The sequence below is a fragment of the Gasterosteus aculeatus genome, chromosome 9 (assembly GCF_964276395.1).
Source record: "Gasterosteus aculeatus chromosome 9, fGasAcu3.hap1.1, whole genome shotgun sequence".
Lineage (NCBI taxonomy): Eukaryota > Metazoa > Chordata > Actinopteri > Perciformes > Gasterosteidae > Gasterosteus > Gasterosteus aculeatus.
The window spans coordinates 2,310,304-2,336,817 of NC_135696.1; the positions used below are offsets into that span (position 1 = coordinate 2,310,304).

The 26,514-nt window shown below is 48.4% G+C and overlaps 1 protein-coding gene across 1 annotated transcript; it reads right to left on the bottom strand.

Moving 5' to 3' along the window:
• Window positions 1–7,689: 7,689 nt before the first annotated feature.
• On the bottom strand, window positions 7,690–26,461 carry LOC120824908 (uncharacterized). The gene is made up of 12 exons (XM_078079994.1): window positions 25,446–26,461; window positions 23,800–23,876; window positions 22,844–22,952; window positions 19,638–20,650; window positions 16,646–17,036; window positions 15,472–15,575; window positions 15,185–15,302; window positions 14,015–14,754; window positions 11,951–12,035; window positions 10,966–11,699; window positions 9,097–9,481; window positions 7,690–8,424 (listed from the first exon to the last, which is right to left on the bottom strand). The coding sequence occupies exons 1-12, from the start codon at window positions 25,735–25,737 to the stop codon at window positions 7,814–7,816; spliced, it is 4,659 nt and encodes a 1,552-aa protein (XP_077936120.1). The 5' UTR covers window positions 25,738–26,461; the 3' UTR covers window positions 7,690–7,813.
• Window positions 26,462–26,514: the final 53 nt, after the last annotated feature.

Sequence of the window (26,514 nt, forward strand, 5' to 3'; positions counted from 1 at the left end):
TGACATAGAGGAAAAACAGGAAATGACTCGGCATCCAGTGGTGAGCTAACGGCCAGTCACAGTGAGCCATCGTCTGTCATGGAAACCCCCCCCCGAAATGACAAGAGGGCCCAGCATCGCCGAGACGAAGAACGACCTCTATTGACTCCTCCTGGGACGCACGACGCTCCTCTGCTTCTGAAGTAAAACCTATAAGTGTTCATCACTGCTGGTGTTTTATCAATCGTTCTTCTGATGTGAGACCAACGCTGGGTAATTATGTCCCATTAGAGCCTAAAGTGCTGTAATCAGTCAATTGTTGTTTCTTTGTTCTCTGGACACAGTAACAGATATTTACATGTGTAAATGTACATGTTTACAATGTGTAAGATTGCCAATATTATGGATGGATAGAATACAGTAACTACTGTTAAGTATTTAGTGCCCCAGTTACTCCCTAACCACTGGTGGTATTTGTTTAATCTGATCATCTGCTATACATCTGTGCTGAAATGCTACGTTAGGTTCTATAGCGGCTACAGAATTGCACCCAATTGCTTGACTATCGATAACCTTTCAAAGAAACATCTCGTGTGGAGAGCAATTTATTCCCCGGTAGAATGAAGTGCTGTTGGTGGTCGGGTTGGTGCGGCCAGGAAGCAGACGATGTACGGAGAGTGGTTTGATGCTGGGATGATAATGGAGTAAGATAAGGGCCAAACTAGCTGTATTGTCTTTGCTCAATCTAGTCTGACTGGGTTTCATCCAGCCTCAACAAAATCTCAGTGCGGACTTCCCGTGTTTGTTCAGAGCATAAGATATCGGGTTTGTCATTCAAATGATTTAATACCTGCCTGACATTAGTTTATCAATTATTTGTATGTTCGTCCCCAAAGTAGCAGTTTATTTGTTAAACCTACATGTATGAATTACCTTTTGTGACCGCATGGAACTTTATAACCACAAAGCAGAGAGCTTCAGCATGGAGAGAAGGTGTGGCGTACACAGAGTATGTATCTGACTTCCAGGAGAGAGCATGAGGCAGTTCTTGGGGCAGGAAGTGAAGTTACCCAGGGAGACACGGAGCAGAAAACTACAAAATAAGACTGGAAATAAAACTACACCGTGACAGTACCTCCCCCCCCCTCAAGGGCCGAATCCCAGACGGCCCTAAACTAGCAGAGAGCAGACAAGGGGCGGGAGGGAGGGAAACCAGAGACGTTGGTAGGACCGCCCGGGAAACTCTGGGGGTCGGCCCCGGCGGACAGGCAAACGGCCGGGGAGCCTCCGGGGGTCGGCCCGGTGGACGGTCATTTGGCCGGCTCCGGAGCGCCGACTGCAGGGCACGGAACGTCTCCGGAGTCCAGGGCTGGGGACATGGAACGTCTCCGGAGTCCAGGGCTGGGGACATGGAACGTCTCCGGAGTCGAGGGCTGGGGACATGGAACGTCTCCGGAGTCTGCGGCGGCTGGGGGACACGGAACACCTCCGGAGTCGCCGGCTCAGCCCCCCCCATAACCCCATCCTCAAGGGCCGAATCGGGGACTGGAGGCGTCGGGGTCATGAGTCTCGGAGCCGGTACTGGCCGAGTCGGGGTCAGGGCCTGGAGTCTCGGGGCCCGGTACTGGCGGGTTCGGGGCCTGGAGTCTCGGGGCCGGTACTGGCGGGTTCGGGGCCTGGAGTCTCGGGGCCGGTACTGGCGGGGTCGGAGGAGCGAGTCAGGGAACGGCAACAGGAGATCGCTGCGGCGGCCCAGCGGGAACGGGAGATCGCTTCTTCCGCTTGCCAGGACTCCTCCTTGGATTTAGGAGGTCCCGGAGCTCGAGGCAGGCGAGCTGATAGCCCCTGGGACCAAATACAAAGTTTGTTTTGCGCTGCCAGAACGGGCTCCTCACATCAAGATAGATAGTGGTCGCGTCATTCTGTCAGGATGGGTGGAAGGCAGGACTCAAACGCAGACGTTTCTGCCCTATTTGCTTGAGGGGACATGGCCGTTGAAGTAAGACCAGAGGTCATTGTCATCCATACAGATGAGGTTATGGAGGAGGTGAAGCTCTACAGAGGTTTGCTATCCAGCCTAAAATAAATCAAAAAATCTACATTTCCCCTAGCCCCTCGCCCCCCACCTGTAATACCTCCGCGCCCCACCAGAGGGTTGCGCCCCACAGTTTGAGAACCACTGCCTTAAATAGGGGCATGGGGCTTCGTGGAAATGGGGCTCTTCCTGTTACCATGCGTTTGCTTGATGTCTTTTCAGGAAAAGTGATTCTATCTAAAATATTTTATACGTTAACTAGATAAACCACAGGTAGAGGGGTTTTTAATCTCCCCGTGCTTATTGGCTGAGGGCGGTAGCCGGCTCTAGGGTTTGGCCTTCTGTAATACACCAGCCCCCGGGGGAACGGACAAACAACAAGTAAACAATATGTGCTCAATCAAGTGTCATTACTATGCATGGCATCGAATTGACACAAACAAATTGGCAATATAATTGTGCAGAAAATGTAAAACAGACAAGGTACATTGTATATGACTCACTCCAGGAAAATGCATTCCTATCTTGATACTACTGGTGAAACTCTGGCCTCACAGTGGTCTGCAAGGGGCCCCCCATCAACATGCCCAGTAGTCCCTGTAAGGCCGGGATACCTTCCCCCTCATGGAGCCTCACCTCCACCTTTGGGTGCATCAACCCAAAAAGTAAAACATCATATGATTGTGTAATATATTTTGATGTACGGTGTATACATATCATGTCCTGTACACTTTAGTGATAAAGGACATATGTAGATGTATCTGTACTGCTATAGGTGATGTATCAGAGGAAGAAAAGAAAAAAGACCAGTTGGTAAGCTCACGGTTGTCACAACACATCACATGGACTCTGTGTGACTTCGTCGGCAACAAGGTCACCAGGATCCTTACTAACAGTTGTTGAGGGGCCGGGACCTGAAGCAATGGCCTGTGGGGTGATGGAGCATCTGTTCCCCCCGTAGTGCTGCCTCACATTGACTCAGGCTGCTGCGTGACCGAGGGGCTGAGTCTGCCACCACCGTCATTCACTCGGGGCTGCAAACGAGGGGAGACCTCATTGACACCGCTGCCACATCAGATGCATCCAGGATGTTCCAGGTGTGCACGATGGTGTGCACCTCCATCACCAACAGGGGTGTTGTCCTGACTAGGTATTGCTGGGAAAGAGGGTCCACTTGCCCCCTGAACAGGTTCATTCCCAGTGGGTGTCTCCTATAGTTTGCATGTTCTATGACAGCGTTATTCAGTTTTGTAAAGCAAGAAAAACGGCATGCAGCTTGCATTGCAGCGTCGGGTCCCTGCTGCTTCACCCTCGGGCCCCCATCTGATGTTGGTTCTTGAAACACTAGGTCACTGCTCCTGTTCCAGGCTGTCTGAAAGTGCTGCACGACTCTGTGCACAAAATGAGGACAGCCAGGCGGGCAGAGACTAAATACCCAGCCAGTACTGAGGCATTGCATGCTGATCCCAAGGACCAAGCGTCCAAGCGACTTGGAGGACTTTTCACTTTTGATCTCAACCAAATTAGACGACAGGGAAAGACTCTTTGTTTTTTTTTTCCAACATTTTTCTGGCTGGACTCAAAAGCGTGTAAACAAAATAGTATAACAAATGAAAATGTGGTTATATTTTGTTGGAAGAAATGCCTATCGGTATCAAAGTGTGTGTCACGGTGTGGGTTCTCGTGTGCCTGGGTTACCTTCACCTCCTGCCCTGGTGTGTTTTTCCCTGTGAGCGATTGTCTGCCCTGATCGGTTCCTCCTCTGTCCAATCACCTGCAAAGGGGGCAATTGGTGACACCAGATCTTTGTTAGGGGGTGAATGCAAATGCACTTTGCAACACTTTCAGATTTTTATTTGGAAATAATTTTGAGATCCGTGTAAACCGATGGACCATTTTGTGTTGGTCCGTGACAGAAAATCACAAAGAAATACATTTGAATCTGTGGTTATACCACGAATGAAAGTAGAAATGTCTAATGCGAGTGAAAAATTACGCCACCGTCTATATACACACACACACACACACATATGTACTAATACTAGTAGTATAGTACTATGTTATTGTTTAAATATACCCACACATCTCTATTTCTTCAGTAGAAAAAAGAGCTTGTTCTCTCCTCTCGTCGCCTCTGCTTCACCCTAATGTCCTCCGTCATTAGATCCAGCAGCTCATCATTACTCTCCCTCTCCTCTTCCTCCTCCTCCTCCTCTTCACGGTCACGTTCTGCTGCGCTTGGTCCTGGTGTTCCCAAAGGGATGAGGCAATTAAGTCAAGGGAGTTATATAAAGCCTCGGTGCCAACACCTCCTCTGTGAGGTCAAACCACAGTTTGCAGAACTGCACCAATTGTAATGAGGCAGAAGAAAAGCAACAAGACAGTTAACAAAACGATCAAAATAAATGTCAACGAAAGTTGTTTCTTAACTGAAATGAACTGTAAAAAACAATAAGCTTATTCAAAGTAAACTAGTTTGTAACCTGGCTGGTGTTAAATGTTGAGTTAGTAGAGATTCCGTTCCTTTAGTTTCAAACAAAAAGTTTGTGTTTAAGTTTGATCAGCGTGTTTTAATGATATCAGACATTTCTAGTTCAACGGTAATCCCAGAAAATTGCTGTCTAAAAAAGACTCATCAAACAAATCTTCTCTCTATTCCTCCCCGTACAGGATGGATCCTGTTGTCAAACAAAGCCCCCCACCTTCCGTTCCATCACCAGCCACTGCTACACGTGCACCCCCACCTGCATGACCTCCAGTCCGACAGCCTGCCAAGAGAGTCTTTTGCCGTCTACTTCCTGCCCATATAGCAGCAGCGCCCAGGCCTGCAGCCACGAAGACGCCCGGCTCAATGGCCCCCAACGTCACGCCACCCTAACCCCCCCTAGAAAGGTGGGGGACCAGGCGCTGGCAGAGGAGGAGGGGGGCAGAGGACGTGGTTTCCGTAGAGACGAATGTTACTGCTGCTGCCGGGGAGGCCACTGGGCTACAGACTGCCCCCACCGAGGGGAGGGCGGGCCGCCACAGCCTCACTCCTTTGATTGATGCAAGGGGGAGAGGAGGGGGGGCTTCATGCTGCAGTGAAGGAGGGAAGTGAGGCACGGACAACGTCGCGTTCCCGACTACCCTCGAGAGGAGCCTTTCGTGTTTTCACCCAACTGAGTGATGAGCGGTCACACACTGTTTCCCTCGATGTCCGGCAATAGACGGGACCCCCCCCCCCCCCCCCCACGCACACGCAGGAGCCTCAAAAGCTACGCAAGCCTCACGCAAACCGCAAGGCCGCGATTGGTCCCGCTGACGGCGTCCTTTACGGAGTCTCACGTTTCCGGCTTCATAGCACAATACCGCCATTATTAAAAGGAAGAGTTTTGAAGAGCGAATGAATCAGATTGAAGAGCTTTGGTTGGAAAGGAATTTGTAAATATGAGCGCTTCTACGAGCCGTCATTGGCGCCCGTTGTTCTGGCGGTGAATCGCTCCAGAACCCACGCAAGACTTTTAAACCATGCATTAAAACGAGCGCGTCGACGCGACTGAAGAAAAGCCGCGGCTGCAGTTGCAGAAGGAAGCCAGCGCCTTGAGGGTTGTGATTTAAAGAAATCCTTTCTCAACAACGCACATCCTTACATACAAAACAATGCAATGAAGAAACCCACCACACACACGCACACGTACGGCACCTCAGCAGTCGTAGAGAGTAAAATACACCCAACAAATCACCTGGAACTGTTTTCATAAAAGGGGGAGTAACATTTACCTTTTTTGTAGGTTTAGGAGCAACAGAGAACTACCAAATCCTAAATTAGGTGAACAATCTGTGTTTACTGCTCCTCTCACATGTGTACATGACGGAGATCCTCTACCAGCTAAGAACAAGCACACATATGATCAGATTACTGCCCCGCAAACCTTCCAGGAAGAGACGTGATACTACGAGGAATTAGTTTCATCTCCACGGCCCGGGGCCCAAAGCCCCCCATCTCCCAAAAACCAAGACCACGGCCCAGTTTGGTCCTCAGACCCCTGCATGTGTCCCACCTGAGGGTCCTCATTGATGCTACAGGACCCGTCACGAGTGAGCGCTTTCGATGTTTGTGGTGAACTGAAGGAGGGAGGATGTTCCTTGGTGGGACAAGACGACTCTGCTAAATGAACTAGTTAAAAGGCCTCAGGTGGCTGGTTTTAACCGGTAAACTGGACGTTAAGGTCTGTTTCAAACAAGACACACACGCTCTGCTCTATAAAACCTTCCAACCAACTTTTCACATTTGACAGAATGTGACCCAACAAAAGGAGGATTGGTGTTTTATTTTAGCCGTGGTGCTGATCCAGCAGAGAGGAGCCGACGTCCTCAGAACACGTTTGAATACATTTAAATGTGAATTACTTTACTACTCTATAATAATAACATACTTATTTATTACTTGATAGTATTATCTTTTAACACAGTCTTTAACCCAATGGGAGGGATACATGTGTTATTAAATGATTAACAGTAAAACTTGAAGTAGAACTATAAAGTTCCAGAAGATGGAGGACTTGGAAAATGGAACACTTTTTAATGCTTAATCATCTGATTGCGTGTTGGCCGTGCAGGTTTCACTACATGCACATACTACATGTGTGTGCTTTCTCCACTCAGACAAATATAACGTAGTAACATCCTATTATAAAAAGATGAACTAATGAAAGTAAGACTTTGGTTTTACTTTAAGAACTATATTTTGCAAAGATTCATTTCAGATATTTTATGATCAGATTGTTTGTAAACCTGTATTTGTGACGTGGATCATTCATTGCATCTGATTCTTGTGTTTTGCTGTTTATACACTGACTAGAGTCGAGCTCTTTGCACTAACATTAATAGTCTCTCTCTCTTTGTTCCACAACACACTGATAAAATGTACTAATCCTCCTGCTGCGGATCGTAGAAACACTTTCCCCATATCTGGCTATTAAACAGATAATTCATTTAGCCGGACATCCATCTGTAGTCAGAGCTCTTCCCCCGATGGATATTTAGAACACTGCTACTGACGAACGCTTAAAAGTCCAAAAAAGCACCTGGAATAAAGCCTGAAACGTGGGTATTAATGTGGATGAAGCCTTATAAAAGCCTCTAGGAGAGGATGTAAAAATGTAAATAATTCAATAAATATGGCATGTTGATTTAATATCTTTAATGGGAGCGTGACACATTTTTGTAAAATATATTATAAAGAAAATTTAACTTTTTTAAATGTATGATTTCTGGCATGTTGAGGAAGTATTTCTGCACAAAAGACAGTTTTGAGTTATTTATACCTTTACCATTAATTGTTCTGTTACCATAGAGGAGCCGACAGGGTGTATTGAAGGGAATTAAAAGGCCACGAAGAGCAAAATGTGAAGATATCCCTTTAACCCTCGTAGCCCCTTCGGGGGCCGGATGACAACTAAATCAACAGAAATCAACTTGAAGATGCTTGAAAAAAGAATTAATCACAGTGAATAACGCACTCTTCATCAACAGATCTCACAGTGCGACAGAGATGGTAAAACAGCTAAAATAAAGTAAAAGCAAGCAAAAACATACGAGGAAAAGAAGCTTTTGACCTGCAGCCAAGGAAAAACGTGGCTTTGGTCTTTTTGTTTCCACTGAGAGCTTAAAATATTACAGTGATTCATATATCAAAGACACAACACATCTGGAAAGTTTTTTCCACTAATGTTGCCGTGTCCATATTTAGGAATAAGGAAGTGTGAGAATACAGCCCCAGCAGCCATAACTGCCCCCCCCCCCCCCGCTACTCTTTGATCAGCCGAGCCCGATGCTTCCTGTGGCTTCTGCTGCACAGCCTGTGGCGGATTGCTGGTGCGTCCGCAGGTTGCAGATCCAAGCAAACCGCTTCCCGCACTGGGCGCAGCGGAAGGGCTTCTCCCCGGTGTGAACTCTCTGGTGCTTCTTCAGGTTGCCGGCCTCGGAAAAGTTCTTCCCGCAGGTGCCGCAGCGGAAAGGCTTCTCCCCCGTGTGCACCCTTTCGTGGGCCTCCAGGTTGGACAGGCCGGAGAAGGCCTTCCCGCAGGCGCGGCACATGTAGCTCCTCCTGCGCCGCTCGCAGGCCGCGATGCTGTCGGCTCGGTGTCGTGCGGCGAGGGCCCCCTCCGCGCCGGCCGGGGCCGCTGTGGGTCCCCCGAACGACGGAGCCGCCGTGGAGCTCAGGGCCTTTGAACTGTCACCTCTGTGGGTGTTGCTCGCGGGGGGAGAGGGGGCCGGCGGGGCGCTCGGCGCAGAGGGAGAGACCCTGTTCTTGATGCGACGTTGCTGCTGCAGCTGAGCCTGTGCACTTCGGATCATGGCGGCGTGTTTGCTCCAGGGGGGCTGAGCAGACGGAGGGTGCATCGATACAGGTGTTGGCATAGAAGTCCCTGCAGCCAGACAGAGAGAAACAAAGGGGGGGGGGGTCAGTTCACATTTGTGTTACAGAAAAAAAAAGTCCACATTCAACAATACATGAGTTGATGCAAAAGTTAGTTAGTTAGTTGGGAAACGGTACTTCCTGCCTAGTGAGACATGTCGCCAAAGCAACTGTCAACAGAACGGATGCTCTTTGGTGCGAGTGCCACGATACAGAAGGCAGCCATCTCTACTGCACTCACATCTCAAACACTCTACAGTCCACATGGATGAATTGGACTATTAGACGTTCGTAGGAAAAAAAAAGAAAGGCAGCGTTACGCTCTAATGGAATATTTGCATATATGTAGTAACTCCAAGTGCACAAACGAAACCGAATCCTGGAAAGAAAAAATCATCCCGGCTTCCAACTCGATCACATGCAGGCCAGCTCACAAACCGGGCAGAAGAACTTCTAATACCGTAACTTATTATACTCATAAGCATGTTCGCTGCAGCATTGTGAGATCTCTACTGTTAATTCATCTAAGTGAAGATGGAGCAGAACATCACCATCTGCAGAACTTGCCACAGTTGTATATTTCGCCACCTTTGTGTGTAATCATTTTAAATGTACATTCTCTCTGCAGCGGGATGAAACCGAAAGCACAACAAGCAGAGACAGAGAACAGGAGACCTCTGACCTCGTGACACGGCCTGCTGGACGGCGCCGGGGGAGTGACTCCGCCTTCTGCTCAGCCTCCCCGCCGCGGAAACGGACCCTTGTGGCGGCCGAAGACCGGATTGAGGTTCGGCGTCCACAAGAATTACTCGGCGCGCGTCGCGTCCGGCCGAGTTCCCGGCGGCGAGAGGACACGGAGGACACGGAGGGCCGCCGCGGGCCGCCGCAGGGTCGCTGTCGGGAGCCCAGCGGGTGAAGAACGTCTCCAGTTCAAACAGCGAGTACTCCGAGTGCTCGGCGCCGCTGCCACTGGACCTCTGCCGGCCTGTTTTGGGGTTGGCGGGCGCGTCGGTCTGCGTGCTGCCGGGGTCCTGTGACATCACGGTGGTCGACTGAGGTGCTGCAGACTGGGGAGGGAAGGAGGCGCAAATGAGACCAGCTCCTAATGACGGGTAAATTCTACCACCATGTTACAGCTTACCGGCACCTCCTGCACGACCCTCATTCTTATAGGCACGGATAAATATATACGTACATATTTATTCAAAAAAACTCAAATATGACATTTAAGTTGAACCGAATATTCATGTGTGTGAAGCCAGAAGGGCTCTTAATTCCCAAGCTTGACCGCGGTTTTGCCAACGGACGTTCTAAACTACAACCAAAGGCACAATGCAAAAAGACCAATGGGATAATTACAGAGAATAAAGGCTGCGAGACCCCCGTGAGGGTGAAAGCGCACAACCGCTCCGGAATTCCATGAAAAGAATGCATGTGCCTCATTTGATGAGATAGAATTCCGGATGGAGGCACGAGCTGATCTGTACGTACGGTTAATATGAATTAGAATGTGAGTAAGTGCGTTTACAAGAATATTGTGTCACAATTTTGCAATGCATTATTTCATAATAAAAAGACAAATTCACATGTTGAGTTGTTTAAAAAAGGAAGTTTAATGATTAACAAAACAAACTGTGGACATTGATCAGAAATTCCAAAATTGTGACACAATTGAAAAAGCTACATGAACAGTGTTTATGCTACAATGGCTTGTTTTTTTTACATGACACACTTTAAAAGGACACATTCTCCAAGACGATCGCACTGAATTATTCTTGTAGAAAAGAGAAAGGGAAACTTGGTGTAATAAGTCATAACATCCTGGATGTATTTCCACTGCAAGACTTTGATTAAAAAGCAACTTAGAAGATGCTCACAATAAATAAATAAAGCAAATGCATTGATAAGCTGCTGAGAGGACATTTCTCCCACCCACCGTCCCGCCGGTCTCATTGTCTCGGGCAGTTGTTGTTTGGCTCTTTTTGTAGATTAGTATCTATGACAACCATAGATACAAATCCACAGAGAGAGACCGGCCACATTGAAAACGCCTCAGCAACTCAGACATGACTAGAGACGTAAAAGTAAATTCACCTCCACTGCAGAGAACTAAACATGAATCTACAAAGCTTTATTGCTCATTTATATATTATCATATACATACGATAAAGACAGGGTCAATACCCTCACCCCTGCTGCTGGGAGTTTTATGCACTAATTATTTCTAATGCCTTCTACATTAGCTTTTTTCCCCGTCTTTCAATGACACCACCGTTTCACATTAAAAGCCTCCTCAGCAGCTCAGCTTTGCTCCCACTCGACTCCCGCAACGGTTTCTAGGGACCAGCCTTAACTTCTTTGTGATGAAAGCGGCGTGATCATTTACAAATGTTGAGTTACGTATAAATCCATGCTGGAAATTTAAAATTGTTCTGATTCTGCACCTACATCAGGGATTGGGAGGATAAGTAGAAACAGAAGACTTGGGCTCCGGGACACATGTGGTCTTTATCTTACTGCCGTCATAACAGCAGCACATGCAGCCTCTCTAAGTCGTCCCTGACTGCAAGTAGTGTGTCTGTGTGTGGTGTCTCTTTTGGTGTTTTTTCAGGTTACTGGGGTCAGAGAACCTCTCGGGGCATAGCGGGCACTTGTATGGTCTCTCTCCGGTGTGGATGTTCTTGTGGATCTTCAGGTTCCAAAACTGGGAGAATTTTTTGCCGCAGATGCTGCAGCCGAAGGGCTTCTCCCCCGTGTGAGTCCTGAGGTGGGATTCTAAATTTGCCGGCGAGGTGAATCCCTTACCGCAGAAGCTACAGATGCTAGCCCTCCTCCTCGCGCCCCGGAGAGTGTCCCGGGCCTGACCTGGACCTGGGTCCACCAACTGCCGGGGTCCCTGTCGGCTTCCTAACACCTGAATGGGCTCCGGCTCCTCCGACAGATCAATAACGGCCGCGTGCTGCTGAAAGGACGGCGCGGTGCGGGAGCCCCTCTCAAGCGCCGACCCCTTTCCTGTCGGAGCCTCAACAGCCGACCCCCTCCCAGAACCCGCAGGCTCTCTGGGCGGGTACGAGAGCGGGCCGCACCGCGAGGACGGCCCCGGCAGGCCGTCGCCATGACAATGACTACCTCCCCCATCGGTCCACAGTGAAGAATGCCCATAGCTGACCTCTGACAAGCCTGGCCCGGACTCCTGCAGGTCACACAGCTGATTGGTGGACATTAGTGTCACTTCATCGAACGGGAGAACTGCTCGGTAGTCATCGGTGCTCGACTCCACCAACCCTGGAGTCAAAGATAATGACACGTGCTCCTTCAGCCCCACAGTCGGAGAAATGTCCATCATTTAGTCTTCTGCAATCATCTTTGAGTGCAGCATTTCATTTATATATGAAATGCAAAATTTAATCAATTTTGCTTTTCCACTGCACAGGATGAGGGCATTTTATTTTGAAATTGATGAATAATCAATGAATAACTATACTGGGTTTTAAATGTTGCAGATCCGGTGTGATGTCAGAGACGTGTCCACTCACCCTCCTGCACGCTGAGGCCTGACTGGCTCCTCGTCGCTGGCTCCAGCTCTTCTAGCTTCACCAGCACGACAACCGGCTTCTCCTCCTAAAGGCAAACGTTTGGGATGATTTTAAGGTTTGTTTCAGCGCTTTGCTTCTGAAGGAAGAGTTTCTCACACATGCGTTCAGGGAGCGACAGACAGAAGCAAACCTGACGATAATTTGTCCTTTGCAGCTGCGCAGAGACTTGTTTAAATATCACGGACTGGTTGTGGGCTTCAGAGAGACAAACATCTGCATCAGACCAATTCATCCACAGACCTTTATGGTCCAAAGATGAATATCTAGTTTCCAAACACTTAGATGTAGGATGTGCATATCATTCAACATTGTCAAAAAGACGATAAATATAACGAGCAAAGAAGACACGCGGTCTTCCGAGTGGCCGAATGCGCTCAGACAGCAAGTAAGTCAGCCATGATTACAGCTCGATTACACTTCTCATTTGCTTTATTTCATACAGAAAACAATCATTTCTAATGGAAATGGCTGTAAAGTAATGAAATATAAAATATACGAGTGAAAGCAGACTATTGGAACACGACTCCTACGACAGTCTGGAGCTAAAGGGGGAATTCAAATTCCCCCAAAAGGACTTTTTAGAACAAGTTACTTCAAATGGTTTGTTTAGGTCAAGATTTCAAATGAGACACGAGGGACATTTTGCGGTTTCTGTCCAGTCATTTGACAACTATTTATTTTGCCCAGCTGGTGTTGCGGGTTGGATGTCGGTTTTCATGGTTCACGGTAAAACAAACCCTTGTTGTAGAGTTACATGTTTTCCCATAATCATCTCTAATGGTACGGTTACATTTTAGTGTGTCATCTTCTGTAGGAAATGCTGATAAGCTATCCTTGGTGTTGCATCCTTTTATGTCCTGCCCACATTGGCCACATCTGTACTGTTTAGTCTTTATTTGGGGAGAAAAGCTGCACTTCAGCTCCCAGATAAAACAAATTCAAAGGACTGTCCTTTCTCACCTTGGTTATATGTTAAATATCAAGCCCAAATATTTATGCATTTGATACTTCTAGAGTAGATTACGGCAATAATTTAAAATACGGCTCCAAGTCTCTTCAGTTGATTCTGAACGCTGCAGCAGGTGATTAACAAGAACTAAGAGGAGGGATCATATTACTGTATCAGCTTCTCTGCACCGGCTCCCTGTTAAATGAAGCATAAACCTGCAAGGTACTTCTTCCTTATAAGGTCTGGTCTTATCTTTAGTAGTTTATAGTACCTCACGTGAATGCTGGGTTACTGGAGGTTCCTGAGTCTTAATGGAGACACATCATGCTCATTTCAACTCATCCTTTAACACCTTCATATGCTTTGAGGTTTTAAAAAAAAAAAAAGCATACCATCTTTCTCACATTGTGTCTGAAAGGTTGCGTTACAGCGCCGGTCTTTCTAATAAATGTGATGCCTGCAGGGGCCAAGTATTGCTCCGAGTGTGTGACTAATAACAATAAAAGAAGATAATAACAATTCAACGTCCACAAGGGTATTTTAATAAATAACATGAATTGAAATTCATTCTAAGCAAGTTTTTTTAAAGTGATTCTTTTTTTTTACTAATACAGACTTTTCCTGTAAAATGTTTTTGGAAAACGGCCCCATGAAACGCAGAATGTCCACTGCAGCAGAAAAGCTGGTAAATGTGAGTAGAGCATCACCCTGGTTGGACATTATTAAACATTTAAAGTCTATATGCTACTTAAAAAATCTCTACGGGTTTAAAAAAAAGTTTCTAGAGAGATGCTTAACTGTTTCACCCTGAGGGAATCTCCAAAAGCTGTAAACCACGAGGAGACACTGAGCTTATCGCTGTTTCTCTCTTTAAAAATAAAAAATAAAAAGACAAATAAAAGTGTCACATTTACATATAAAAAATGCATTTAAAAAAAAAAAGGTGCTCATCACAAAATGGTCTCATTCTGTTGAGCCGAGTCATTTTTTACAGCTGGACTGCGACATTCTACAGTTCAGATCTCGTCCCGGGTCTCCTCTTCATTGGAGTTTCAGTGGTTCTTTCGCTGGTGTGATTTCAGGTTTCTTATCCAGGCAAATCCCTTCCCACAAATACCACAACAATAGGGCTTCTCCCCCGTGTGAACCCTCTGGTGTTTCCTTAAGTTCCCGGCCTCCGAGAACATCTTCCCACACGTGGCGCAGCTGAAAGGTCTCTCCCCCGTGTGGACGCGGTGGTGGATCTCCACCTTCTTGGGGCGGTTGAAAGCCTTGCCGCAGTAGCTGCAAACAAACAGCCGTTCCTTGGCGCCCGTTTGACGGTTCACTCCGCCGCCGCCGACAGGCTGGGACGGGGGAAGCGCAGGGCCGGAGCGATACTGGCCGTTATAACCGGAAGCCGCCGATGGAAAATCAGCCTCCGCCAACGAGTACGAACAAGACGCCATGATTCCTTCCACTCCAACCGCAGAGAAGTTGTCGAAACCCTCCGCGACCAACGCGCCTTTACCGTTGTCACACAACGCGTCAAACTGTGAATCGCCGCTGTCGCCACCGATATACTGGTGAGGGTTTGATATTTCCTGCACTGAGTCTCTGCCCTTAACAAAGGCACCGCGTTCACATTTAAGGAGAGGAGAGGAGTCACTGACCTCCACTCCTCTGCTGCTGCCGGTACGCCGGGTCCTGTTGCTCTGGATCTGGGAGTGGGATTGACTGGAAGTGGACTGCGTGTCTTGAAGTTCAAGGCTGGGTCTCGGTCCTGCAGGTCCTCGAGGGAGACACTCCGCCACTCCTATAGAGGATCAAAATAATATGGTTATGGTTGAAGGGATTTTAGGAGATTTTAGGAGATTCCTTTAAGATGACATTACAGGTCATTTAGCTGACGCTTTTATCCAGAGCGACTTACAATGAGTGCATTTCAACCGCAACCAAATGACACATCCGATGTGGTTATGTCGAGCAAAAGCACTCATTTATGCACGAGAAGTTTAAAACATTAGTGTTAAAAAGCACGCCATGTTTTTAATGAACACATGTCATGCATCATCCTCGGAGGAAGCAACGGGAATCTGGCTAGCGGACTAGCTTCAACGTCAATTCGTAGCGCTCCGTAGTTTTCCTTGCTTCAGACACGGGGCTCAGTATTGGAAAAGGTATTGATTTGTAATACTCGGGCCGACACACAGGGTAATGTTGGATGCACAAGCAGCAGTAATTACCGTCATCTCCTATAATCTGCACGTTTTCCACTGATTCTTCAACTGCTGACATGCTTGCCTCCACCATCTCTTCCTTCACCAGCACTACCTCCGGCTCCACCAGCTCCACATCTGGAGACTGCACAAAGAGGCAGGTTTGTCCCTTAGTCAGAAGACACCATTGTTTTACATTCATGCAGCCACGGTTCACCGAGAAAAGCTCAGTACAACCGCGCGTTGCAGGGGAAGTTGCTGTGTGACGGCTCAGCAGCCGTCCTGTCCCTTCGGGGTGCTCGCTGAGGGCTTACCGTACTCTGGATGCGGTCAGAACGGGTCGGCTTGCTCCCCGCGGCCCCTGCAGCAGCTTGACTGGACCACAGAGCCACGGCCATCCGTTGTTCAAAGACACCAACTGCACAAAAGAGAGGACACAAGCGTGCATGGTCATTATCAACAGTGTTACTACAAAACAGACAACACAACAGTTGCCTTTAAAGAAGCTGTTGCATTTTGTTCCTATGAAACGTTGCTACGCCACGGACATGTTTTGTCACTGCAAAAGAAAACCAGAAACGTTTTGAAATGACGTTATTGGTTAAAAGCTGATAACCTCCAATAAGCTGCAGTGTACCAACACCAACAGATTGTTGCTAGTGCGCTCACCTGTGTGTGTGTGTGTGTGTGTGTGTGTGGCGGGCGTGGTACTGCGAGCAGAGCACTAAACGTGTCCTCACGTTTGTTTAATAAAAGAAGGAGGACACCTGTTCTATAGGAAGGGCGACCTTAAAAGCACCTGTGATGGCATCTGGCTCTAAATAGAAAATAAAATTAAACAAAATAACTTCATGTGGAGCAAAGCAATTATTCCAATGAACATTACTCTTACTGTAAAAAGGGAAGGAAATGGAGAAAAGTGAGCAAGAAACGCATGTTATAACATAGTTATTACCAGGTCGTAGTAGTTTAAATACTAGGCATGAGATAAACCAGCACATGGCAGATGAACAATAACGTTTGATCTCCACCAGGACCACACACACACACACACACACACACACACACACACACACACACACACACACACACAGCAGGTTCTTTGACAGGGTCAAAGTTACACACAGCGACCGAATCCAAACGAAAGACTTTCCGCCATCGTGATGCGAACACGTATCGATTAGTGGCGACGCCCCCAGATGAACCGCAGATTAATGACCCGTCCTAACGTAACTTGATTTACGCCGTGGTTGGTTTCTGCTCCAGTATTCAGTGATCAGGACACCATTGACGTTCTTCTAGTCTCCAATCTCGTGATCACGTGACAAACAACCAGCGAGCCTTCGATCAATGGAAGAGCTACGCTACGTTAGCAGCCCCGCTAACGGCAGTCCAATAACCTCATCGTGATGTCGTCACGCTTCGTCTGTAAAATGTAGTTTGGTGGGAAAGGTGAATAAATCGCCGTTTCTTTGATTGGCGGGTTACCGGAAGAAGGCGAGGGCTCTCGCAGCCTGTCGCTGCCGTGGATCTGCACCCTCGCTCGGCCACCGTTCGCGGCGCTTTCCCGCAGCCTCCGCTCGGCGTTTCCACGGGCCATCTTCAGCTCCAGCAAGTGCAGCTTCCTCTTCAGGGCTTTGTTCTCTCTCTGGCACTGAGACATCTGGAGACTCACCACCGCGTAGTCGTCGTCCACAAGCTTGCATATCTCCGCCACTGCGGCGTTAGCCAGAACCTCCATGATGGAGGCCAGCTGGGTCTGGAAGGCCAGGCGGCTGGACATTGTTGCCGCACTCGGTGGCTTGCTGGCCGCTTCGTCGTTTAGAAAATACCGGTATCCTTCTGCGGGGCTACGGGAGGTGGAGGTTTGGTCAAACCATCACAGCTATAGGAGCTCTAGCCGATTAAAGGAGGAGTAGGTGACAAAAGGCTAAGCTATACTAGCTTCTCCTCGGTCCGCAAACAACGATGACAGACGAACTGCGTCACTTCCGGCTATAGAACCACATCCGGTGCGCTCAAATTGTTGCTGCCATTATATATATATATATATATATATATATATATATATATATATAGGCCACATTGACAAGGTTAGAAATAACGATTTTTTTTAACGAAATTTTATTAATTAATTTTAAATTAATATTCATTTTGTTCTTTAAACTTAGCATTACAGATTTGGATTGGCTTGATGGGCTCTTTTACGTTACATGTCATTTATCTGACACTTTTATCCAAAGCAACTTACAATAAGTGCATTTCAACCATAAGGATACAAACTCAAGAAAACAAGAAACAAGAGTGCAATTTCATATAAGCCGATTTACAACTTGCTATAGATAAGAGCCATTATAAGTACAATTTAAGTGCTACAGTTTGTTTAGTGCTTTTTAGTGGAGGTAGAGTCTGAAGAGGTGTGTCTTTAGTCTGAAGATGTGAAGGCTCTCTGCGGTCCTGGTGTCTTCAGAGAGCTTCCACCATTTAGGAGCAGGACAGCAAAGAGTGGTGATCTAGTGGAGTGTTTTGCTCTCAGTGAGGGAGGAACGAGCAGTTTATCAGGTGCAGAGCCGAGAGTGCAGGTCGGGATGTCGGGTTTGACCGTGTCCTGGATGTAAGCTGGACCCGATCCACTCACAGCATGGTCCTTCAGCATGCTTGACAGATGACATCTCTTCCAGCATCTTTTCACCTGTTCTGCGTCTCACAAATGTTCTTCTGTGTGATCCAAACACCTCAAACTTTGATTTGTCTGCCCATAACACTTTTTTTCCCAATCTTCCTCCGTCCAATGTCCGTGTTCTTTCGCCCATACCAATCTTTTCGTTGTTGGGCCAGTCTCAGATACCGTATGGCTTTTTTTTTTGTGCCACTCAGCATCCTGGAGTCGCCCCTTCACTGTAGACGTTGACACTGGCATTTTGCTGGTACCATGCAAAGAAGCTGCTAGTAGAGGACCTGTGAAGCGTCTATTTCTCATACTAGAGACTCTGGTTCACTTGTCTTCTTGCTGAGTTCTGCACCGGGGCCTCACACTTCTCTTTCTACTCAGAGCCCGTTTGTGCTGTTCTCTCAAGGGAGGAATTCACACCGTTGTAGGAAATTTCTTTCTTCGCAGTTTCTCGTATGGAATAGCCCTCATTTCTAAGAACAACAATAGACTGACGAGTTTCACATGAAAGTTCTCTTTTTCTGGCCATTTTGAGAGTATAATCGAACCCACAAATGTGATGCTCCAGATACCCAACTAGCTCAAAGGAAGGCCACTTCTATAGCTTCTCTCAGCAGCATAGCAGTTTTCAGCTGTGCTAACATAACGGCACAAGGGTTTTCTAATCATTAGTCTTCTAAGGCGATTAGCAAACACAATGCACCATTAGAACACTGGGTATTTAATTAAAAACCAGACGTTTCCACCTAGAATAGCCACATACCACATTAACAATGTATAATGTATTTCTAATTAATTGATTCATTTAAAAGAACAGTAGTGTATACATATACAATTTATTTCTTTTAAGAGCAACAAAAGCTGAAATTGTTAGGAAATTTGAATCCAGCATAATAAATCACAGTAGGTCAAGCTAAATGTATATTAAGCCACTTTTATAATTCACCTTATTATTCTCATTTTACACTTCCGTGCCACCTCGAATCCTAGACGTTGTTCAGAGAGCGAGGAGTTTGTGCAAGTTTCTTCGGCACCCGTAAACAGATGAAAATAGGCACGACACGCAGATGTTATGATGCCAAACCACAGGGACAAATGTTACGACGCTCAGATGCGTGATTATAGACTTTGTGGTGTTCACAGTTCATGTGGCTCCTCAAAAAGACTTTCTCCGCTTTCCTTAATGACTTTCAGCGTACACTAACATTGTATACTGAATGTGGGATGGATGATATTTACAAATTATTATGTCCGCATGTTTCGTGTTGTCTTATGTTTGTGTGTGTATATAATGTACATCAATAATTCATATATATTACACACTTTATTTGTACAGTACTGTTGATACAAACGTTTCTAGTGCTTCACACAATAACATACATAGTCTATAATGTGTGTGTTAAATTAAAAAAATGCATGACATCCAAATATTCTTGTCATATTATCCCGAGCTGTGAATTGGATTACTAGAGATGACAAAATACAGTGGTATACTTAGAAAATGGACAGCTGATGCAGCATATTATAATTGTTTAAATGACAACGTGATGGATTAAGTGCTCTAGACTCTGTCTCGGACCCCCTTTTACAATCCGCTCTGTGATCTTCTGTCAGGTTGAAACAAAGAGTCAGTAACGACTGCGAAGGCTTTAGTAAACATCTTTTGTGTGCGTTCAAGACAGATTCAATGCGATGGTCAGGGACAAACGTCAACTGCACTTGTTATGACATCACAGGATGAGTCCTCGCCTACACGCGGTTCTGGTATCCTGTCGCCCATTTCACCTCTCAGAGGCCAAGCCAAGTCTACAGGCCACACTGGGACTGCTGCCGGTGTCGGCGGACGCTACACATCTGGCTGAAGGACTGTCCGCAGCGCGAGCAGCTGTAGGGCTTCTCCTGCGTGTGGACCGTGCGGTGCCTCTTCAGGTGGCTGGACGAGATGAAGCTCTTCCCGCACAGCGCGCACCGGTAGCGCCGCTCCCCGGTGTGGATGAGCAGGTGAACCCGGAGGTTGTTGGGCTGAGCGAAGCCCTTGCCGCACTGGGGGCAGATGTAGGGCTTCTCCCCGGCGTGCGCCCGCCGGTGCAGCTCCGAGGCGGCCGCGCTGGGGAAGACGCGCCCGCACACGCCGCACGCCGCCGGCTCTTTGGGGGCGCCGGTCCTGTAGAGCCTCCTCTGGCCGGGCGCGGCGGCAGGAGGAGCCGCGGGGGGGAGAGGCGGAGGAGGCAGAGGGGCCGGTGGCGGAGGAGCGGCGGACGCGGCAGCGGCCACGTCGAAGGACGCGGCGAAAGCCGCCATCTCGTGGGTGCCGCCTGTGAACAACATGGTCGGAGGGCCATCCGGACTGTCTCCTCCCTGAGAGGAGAAGGGGGCGGAGGGGTGGCCGCTGTCTGCGTTGCCCAGACCCAGCTGTGCCACAGCGTAGGCCGCGCCCAGATGGCCGACCCGCTCCTGCATCCAGGCCAGGTCCAGGCCCAGGCCGCTGAGGCCGTCGCCGCTCGGCTCATCCGAGGCTACCTGTGTAGGATCGTCTATCTGGATCTCCGGCTTCACGGCGCCGTCCGTCAGGTCCCTGCGCAGGCCCCCGTGGGCCGTGACCCCCCCGCTGCCAGCTGTCAAGCCGTTGCCCAGCGGCATGGTGGCTTCACTTTTCTCTCGAGGCCTGCACGTCCGGTCCATCGTGGAATCAGTAGGCAGAGAGGAGGGCTGGCTGGTGCGTGGAGTGTTGTTGAGACTGCTGTCGGGACCAACTTCGCACGGGGGGGGGTCCTCAGTGGGTTCCATGGCTGAAGATGAGCAGAGCGCCACAGGAGAACAGGCTGGGTGGAGATTAAAGAAAGAAATTCAAAGGTTAAAGAAAACAGTGATTTGCTTCCGCACAGAGGAGGCTGGTGACGGGGCGACGGGAACAGTAGGAATCCGACTTAAAACACACAATATTCTTCACAGTTGTTAATGAATAAAAAACAACAACAAAATGTTTTCCAATTAACAAAAGCAAATTAGGAAATCCAGATGCGTGCACTGGAATCACCAAAATCCTTAATTGATTCCATTCAAAGCTTTAAACCAAAGCCGTGGCGTCGTTATAGTCACTGTGCCTGTGTTACACTGATCGTCCACTAGATGGCACAGCGGCGCCAATGAAGCGCCATGAAGCGTCGGGACGCAAAGCCTCACTGCTTCATGGGGCTTCATCTCGCCATCACTGAGGATGTCTGAGTCGAACCTGGGGAGATTGACAGGACATTTTTAAGAGATTAAAACTGTCCATGAGGAGTCATTTCTGCTTTTCCATTAATATCCTTTCTTCCTCAGCAGCTCCCGTTTCCATCATTTTACAAACACTTCTCGGTCTTGCTTTAGCAACAACTCGTGTGCATGGTCTACTCGAAAAAGACATTTCTTTAGTCCGTATTTCCTGTGGTGTAATTTTAGAGGAGACCTTGTTGGCCCATATATGTGAGATTTACCAGTTCACATTAAATCGCCCATAAGAATGAATTATTTGTCTAGATTGCAGTTACAGTTTTGTGAGTTGATCAGAAAAAGTGTTATCTGCAGCAGGGGGCTTACAAACCGCGTTTAAGTTAACCAGAGTCTCAAGTCCGTATTTGAGTCGGAGAGATGACGAGATCGCGATTTGCTGCTTTTGACGTTGAACTGGCCACCAGCCCCTTAAGACTTTTGCACGATTGAGTTCGGGAAGTCAGGAGTCACCTCTGCAGGGTGTCGACACACAGCGCGCGTCCACAGCAGGTCGTCGCGAGAAAGACAGCGGACCTGAAAAGGTCGCCCGCAGTGTCTATTAAGACATCGCGCCGGTGGCAAAGGCTTGTTATGCTCAACTCGGGCTGCTTTAGGAATATGACTCATGACTGCGTGACAGTCTCCGCTCTGCACACTGGGGTCGGAATTGCTCCCCGGGCAAAATGTAAAAGCCACGGGTTGAAAATGTAAAGTCGCTTTGGATAAAAGCGTCGGCTAAATGACCTCTAAGAATAATAATAATAATACTGTATCGTCCCTGTAGAATGAACCATAAGTGAGTAAATAAAGTTGTTTTCAATGCCAATTCTGACCAATGCATGACGCAATGCCCAACCCGTGAGCGCTTTCATGTAGGAGCCGTCCCATGATGCATTGCGGTGGCCATACTGCTCCTTTCCAAATCAGGTAGTGAATTGTGATGGTTATCCGTGACTCAATGAGCAGACAAGAAAGAGCTGGATGTTTATTAAAGGCCGAGAGGCAATTTGTCTCCCTTCTCTTCAACTTTCAGACAGACAGCAGCTTAAGTTTTATTTCTCCTATTTGATTTTAATTGACATTGATCCTGCTGTGAATAGTTCCTCCGCTGCGAAGAGGCCAGAATGAGCGGAGGGGTTTTTTTTTTCCGAGTGACTTTGTTTACAAAAGTTAGAGGACGTGAGGACTGATTGTTCCGGACATGGATGCCCCACTTGCCCCTCCGCCCCCTCAAAGCACGAAGTGCTGACCCAATTTCAGCCAATCTCCTTCTCACTTCTAGAAACCACTGTCTCTCAGATTAAATCATCTCCCCAGCTCAGTACTGCTCCCTCCTAACTTGTAAAAGACGTCCTGCGCGCTGTCAGGCCGTGCTTTTTTTTAATTCTTTTTTTTTATCAATGGCAGCTTATGGCGTCCCCTCCCTCTGCGGCGCCTCGAGACCCGTGCGTCAACCCGCCGAGCTCCTCTCTGAGGGAACCGCTTCTCTCGTTCCCACTGTCACTCACGGTCGTCTTAAGACCTCCGGTCCAACGCGGCCTTCCGTTTATCCGCTGGGTCAGGCCATTAAAGCCTCCTCACACCTCAAGATGACGTCCGGTGGACTGTGCCACACCCGGTCCCGGGTTTGGGTCGGACCCGTTGAGTTTCATTTGGCGTTGGCCAGCACAGGGACGCGACCCTACACTTTCCATCGGTTAAACATTCAAATCATTGATTGATTAATAAAACCATTGAATGGTCACTGGCCGAGTCACACTCACCGGTGGACAGGTCACACTCCGCCCTAATGTTGACCTCCACCTTCAGGTCCAGATTGCAGTCGTCTCCCTCCACCTTCTCCTGCTTCACCAGCGGCAACGACTCCTCCTGCTGTGACACGGTGAAAAGCCGCCATTGAGGTTACAAAAAGGCCACGAGGGACTTTGTTAGTGTGAAATGTTCAACCTGAGCAGGAGATGGAGGAGGATACGCGTTGTGCACCACGTCTGGCAGTCAGGAGGGATGGAATCGATCAACTGGTGTTGACGTATGCTGATGTTCCCAGTAGGGCTGCGCCGCACGGCCCAAAGTCCGTATCACGCCATTACCGAGGATCGGGACGGCATCCCGGTATGTGACGCTGTTGCTTTCGTTGACCCCGGAAAAGGACCGGCAGGCTACGCGAGGCCAACTTGCTCGCAACTGGCCGGCGAGTTAGCTTGTTAGCTCGTTAGCGTTTTAGCGAAACAAACAAAAAAACTGAAACAGACACCGCTCCTCTGTTGGGCACAAGTTGTGTTGGTGCAGCTCTGGTCTCTCGTTGTTGTTCCCGCCTGTATCCCTCGCGAGTTACTTCTTGCTGTGAGCTGTACCCAGCATGCAGTTCGGCGGGGTTATGTTTATAAATGTACAATTATTAGTGACGCTGTTGTGTCGTGGTGTTTTACCCTGTTACAAGGGGTTTGTTGTGGGTTATTCATTGATGTTCTAAAGTTAGAACCATGACTCAAATCTCAACACACGTAAGACGAGTAGCTCCGACGCTCCTCCATGACGAGTAAAGATCATTTCCGCCGCCTGCTGGAGAACCGACGTCTTAAACCGCCGTACCGCCCGTCCCTGGTTTCCAGGTCACCAATAAGTGTGTTTCTTCTCTTCTGCCTTCGGTCGTGTGTTCTGGGGTAGAACAGATGTCTTACACCATGTGTTGAAACTGAAAGTCATTCGGTGGATTTACCTTTGACACGTGAAGGCAGGTTGCGTCTGGAGAAGGCGCAGGAAGAGGCGGCACCACCGGCTGATGGATGTCAGCTCCTGGAAGGATCGCACAGAACACACAGCTATTGTCCATCCTCATCACCAGTTACCATTGTTCAACCTCTGTTCTCTTCAAAAGACATTTCTTAGCTTCTGAAGCAGTGAAGTATTTGGAACTGTTCAGCCAATAGGACTAAAAGCTGCTGATGATCGCTCATGGTAGTCACTGTAAGGCTCCTCTTGTATCTCCATGAAGCTGTGAAAGGAGCACCTCATTTAAATGTCCCCAACAAATAACAGAATTAGTGTATGGAGATGTGGAATGAGGCAGGATATCAACCATATACGATAAAATATAATCTTGAGTTACACTCAAGTGGGTCCAGTTCTTTTTCCATCTCTATTCATTACAATTGACCCTTCCATTTCCAACGCAAACGGACCGATCTTCATTGAGCATCAAGCGGCTGCAGGCCAGGGAGCTCTGCACACTTCAGGGCTGCTGGCAGGACGCACAACTGGGATGTTATTTCCCGCATGGAATATATGCCACTTGAAGTGACGCATTCAAGTTTTTCAGTGAAAAAAAAAAAAAGGTAAACACGCAGAATTGACTTAGTTTCAATGCAAATTCTGTATTACTTCCTGTGTCAACGCATCGGGCCCTAGAGTGCGCAGATGCATGTAATCACATCAACCTGATTCAAAAGAGAATTGGATAAACCCGCTGAGAGGAGTTCTAAGGAGTTTGCATAAAATACTGTACATAATACTGCCTTCATCCACTGGTTTGTGGACTAAGGTTTTGATTCCTTGAGCTCAGCCTTTTGTCTGTTACCATTGACCCTCCCCATTGGACCACCAAGGGGAGGTGCTGTGTAGGCCTTCAGTAGCTCCCTGTGCCTCACAAAGCAAACCGGTTTGCGGTCAACGTCCTTTTCCCGTGAGGCGGTATCGGAGTCGTTTTTACAAGTTCATGGCGCACAGAATGGGACCACTAACCCAATACTGGTATGGATACTGGTTATTCCCACATGCGGGTGGCACTCAGCAGAAGCCTCACTCAAGTCTCCACCTGACGAGTCTACAGTCACTCTATTGTGTCTACGAAGCACAGAAAAAGGAGCCCTTCAGCCTGGCGGCTCAATTGTTGGAGCACTTTTTTTTCCTCTTTCAATGACGTGCATGCATGCAGCGGGTTAATGGGGGGGAACCACTGCTGCTTCCAGGGAGGCTGATCGGAGCCATGAGGTCCAGACGGATTTTGGCCACATGGTCAAAGACTCACATTAGCTCCGGATGTGTTAAGGTTGCTCAGGTCTTTCTGCACATACTTTAGCAGATGACACAATGAGAACATTTGCTTTAAAGGGTGATCGCGCTGTATTTATTTATTTGAACATAGAAGAATCCTAACAAAGCTCAAACTCAGGTGCCCCGGCGTGGGATCTAAGGGCCCCTAATGGTGCTGAAGTCAGCTGTAGTGCAGGGGCCACAGGGCGGGTGCGCGCGCGTGTGCGTGTGTGAGACCGGTGTAGACATCAGAGCGGGGTGAAGCTGAGATCAGAGACATGGCGCGTGTGGACGCCGGAGGGCCCTGGTGCTCCTTCACATGTCAACACGCACCTTCGGGCGGCCCGAAACGAGCGGCGGGGGCTTCCTCTCTCCGACCCCGTCTCCTCATCTTCCTCTCGTAGCCGCGCAGCTTCATGTCGGTGTCCCGCAGCTTGGCGCGCAGCGCGTCGTTCTCGCGCGCGCTCTTCTCCCGCTCCCGCTCCATCTGGGAGCGCAGCGCCGCGTAGCCGTCGTCCACCAGCTTGCAGATCTCCGCCACGGCGGAGTTGGCCAGGATCTCGATGATGGAGGCGATTTGCGCCTGGAAGCCGACGCAGTCCTCCTCCGCCATCATCATCATCATGGTCGTCGTCGTCGTCGTCGTCGCCGCCGGGCCCGTCCGTCTCGGCTCCTGCGCGGACAGACAGACGCGCGCGGCAGACGGCTGCAGCCGCGGCGCACGTGCATGAACAGACCCACGCGCCGGCGTGCGAGCGGTGACGCTTTGGCCCACTCGGTCCCCCCTTATGGTTGACGTCCTCTAGAATGTGTCGGGCTCGTCGGGGTGGGAGAGTCGCATTCTGATGATGTCAGTTTGTTGTTCGGCGTATTACTTCACGGGCGGCGGTGTGCACGGGCGCGTCCGCTAATAAGCCGCTCACTTTGCGCCTTTTACGCAAGGAAACGTCGTAAGGAGGAAATGAGGAAAGGTGTTTTTTTTTTTTTTTTTAGACAAACGACACGCCTCCTGTTCTCTTAGCGTCACGTGAAGCGACGTCTGGTTCTGATGACGGAGGACGATCGCAGCTGGATCAGCTGGAGTGCGTGAATGCGCACGTGCGGGCCGCGCGCATAATAAAGGCGCAGTTATCGATAACGCGCAGGTCAGCAGGGAGATCTCTCTGCACACCTGATGAGAGGCGCAGGATATATTTGTATCTGCAGATCGAGTGTTTATATTCATTCTTTATAATTGTGACAGTGAACGCATCATTTGATGGTTTCACTGTGTTGTGCACGCTGGAAGTGATTGATTAGGATGAATGCTCAGGCATAAATCAAGCATGTAATATGAATAAATACTAAATTCATTCATTTTTCCCTCATTTATTCGATTTATAAACCTATTTATAAATATTGT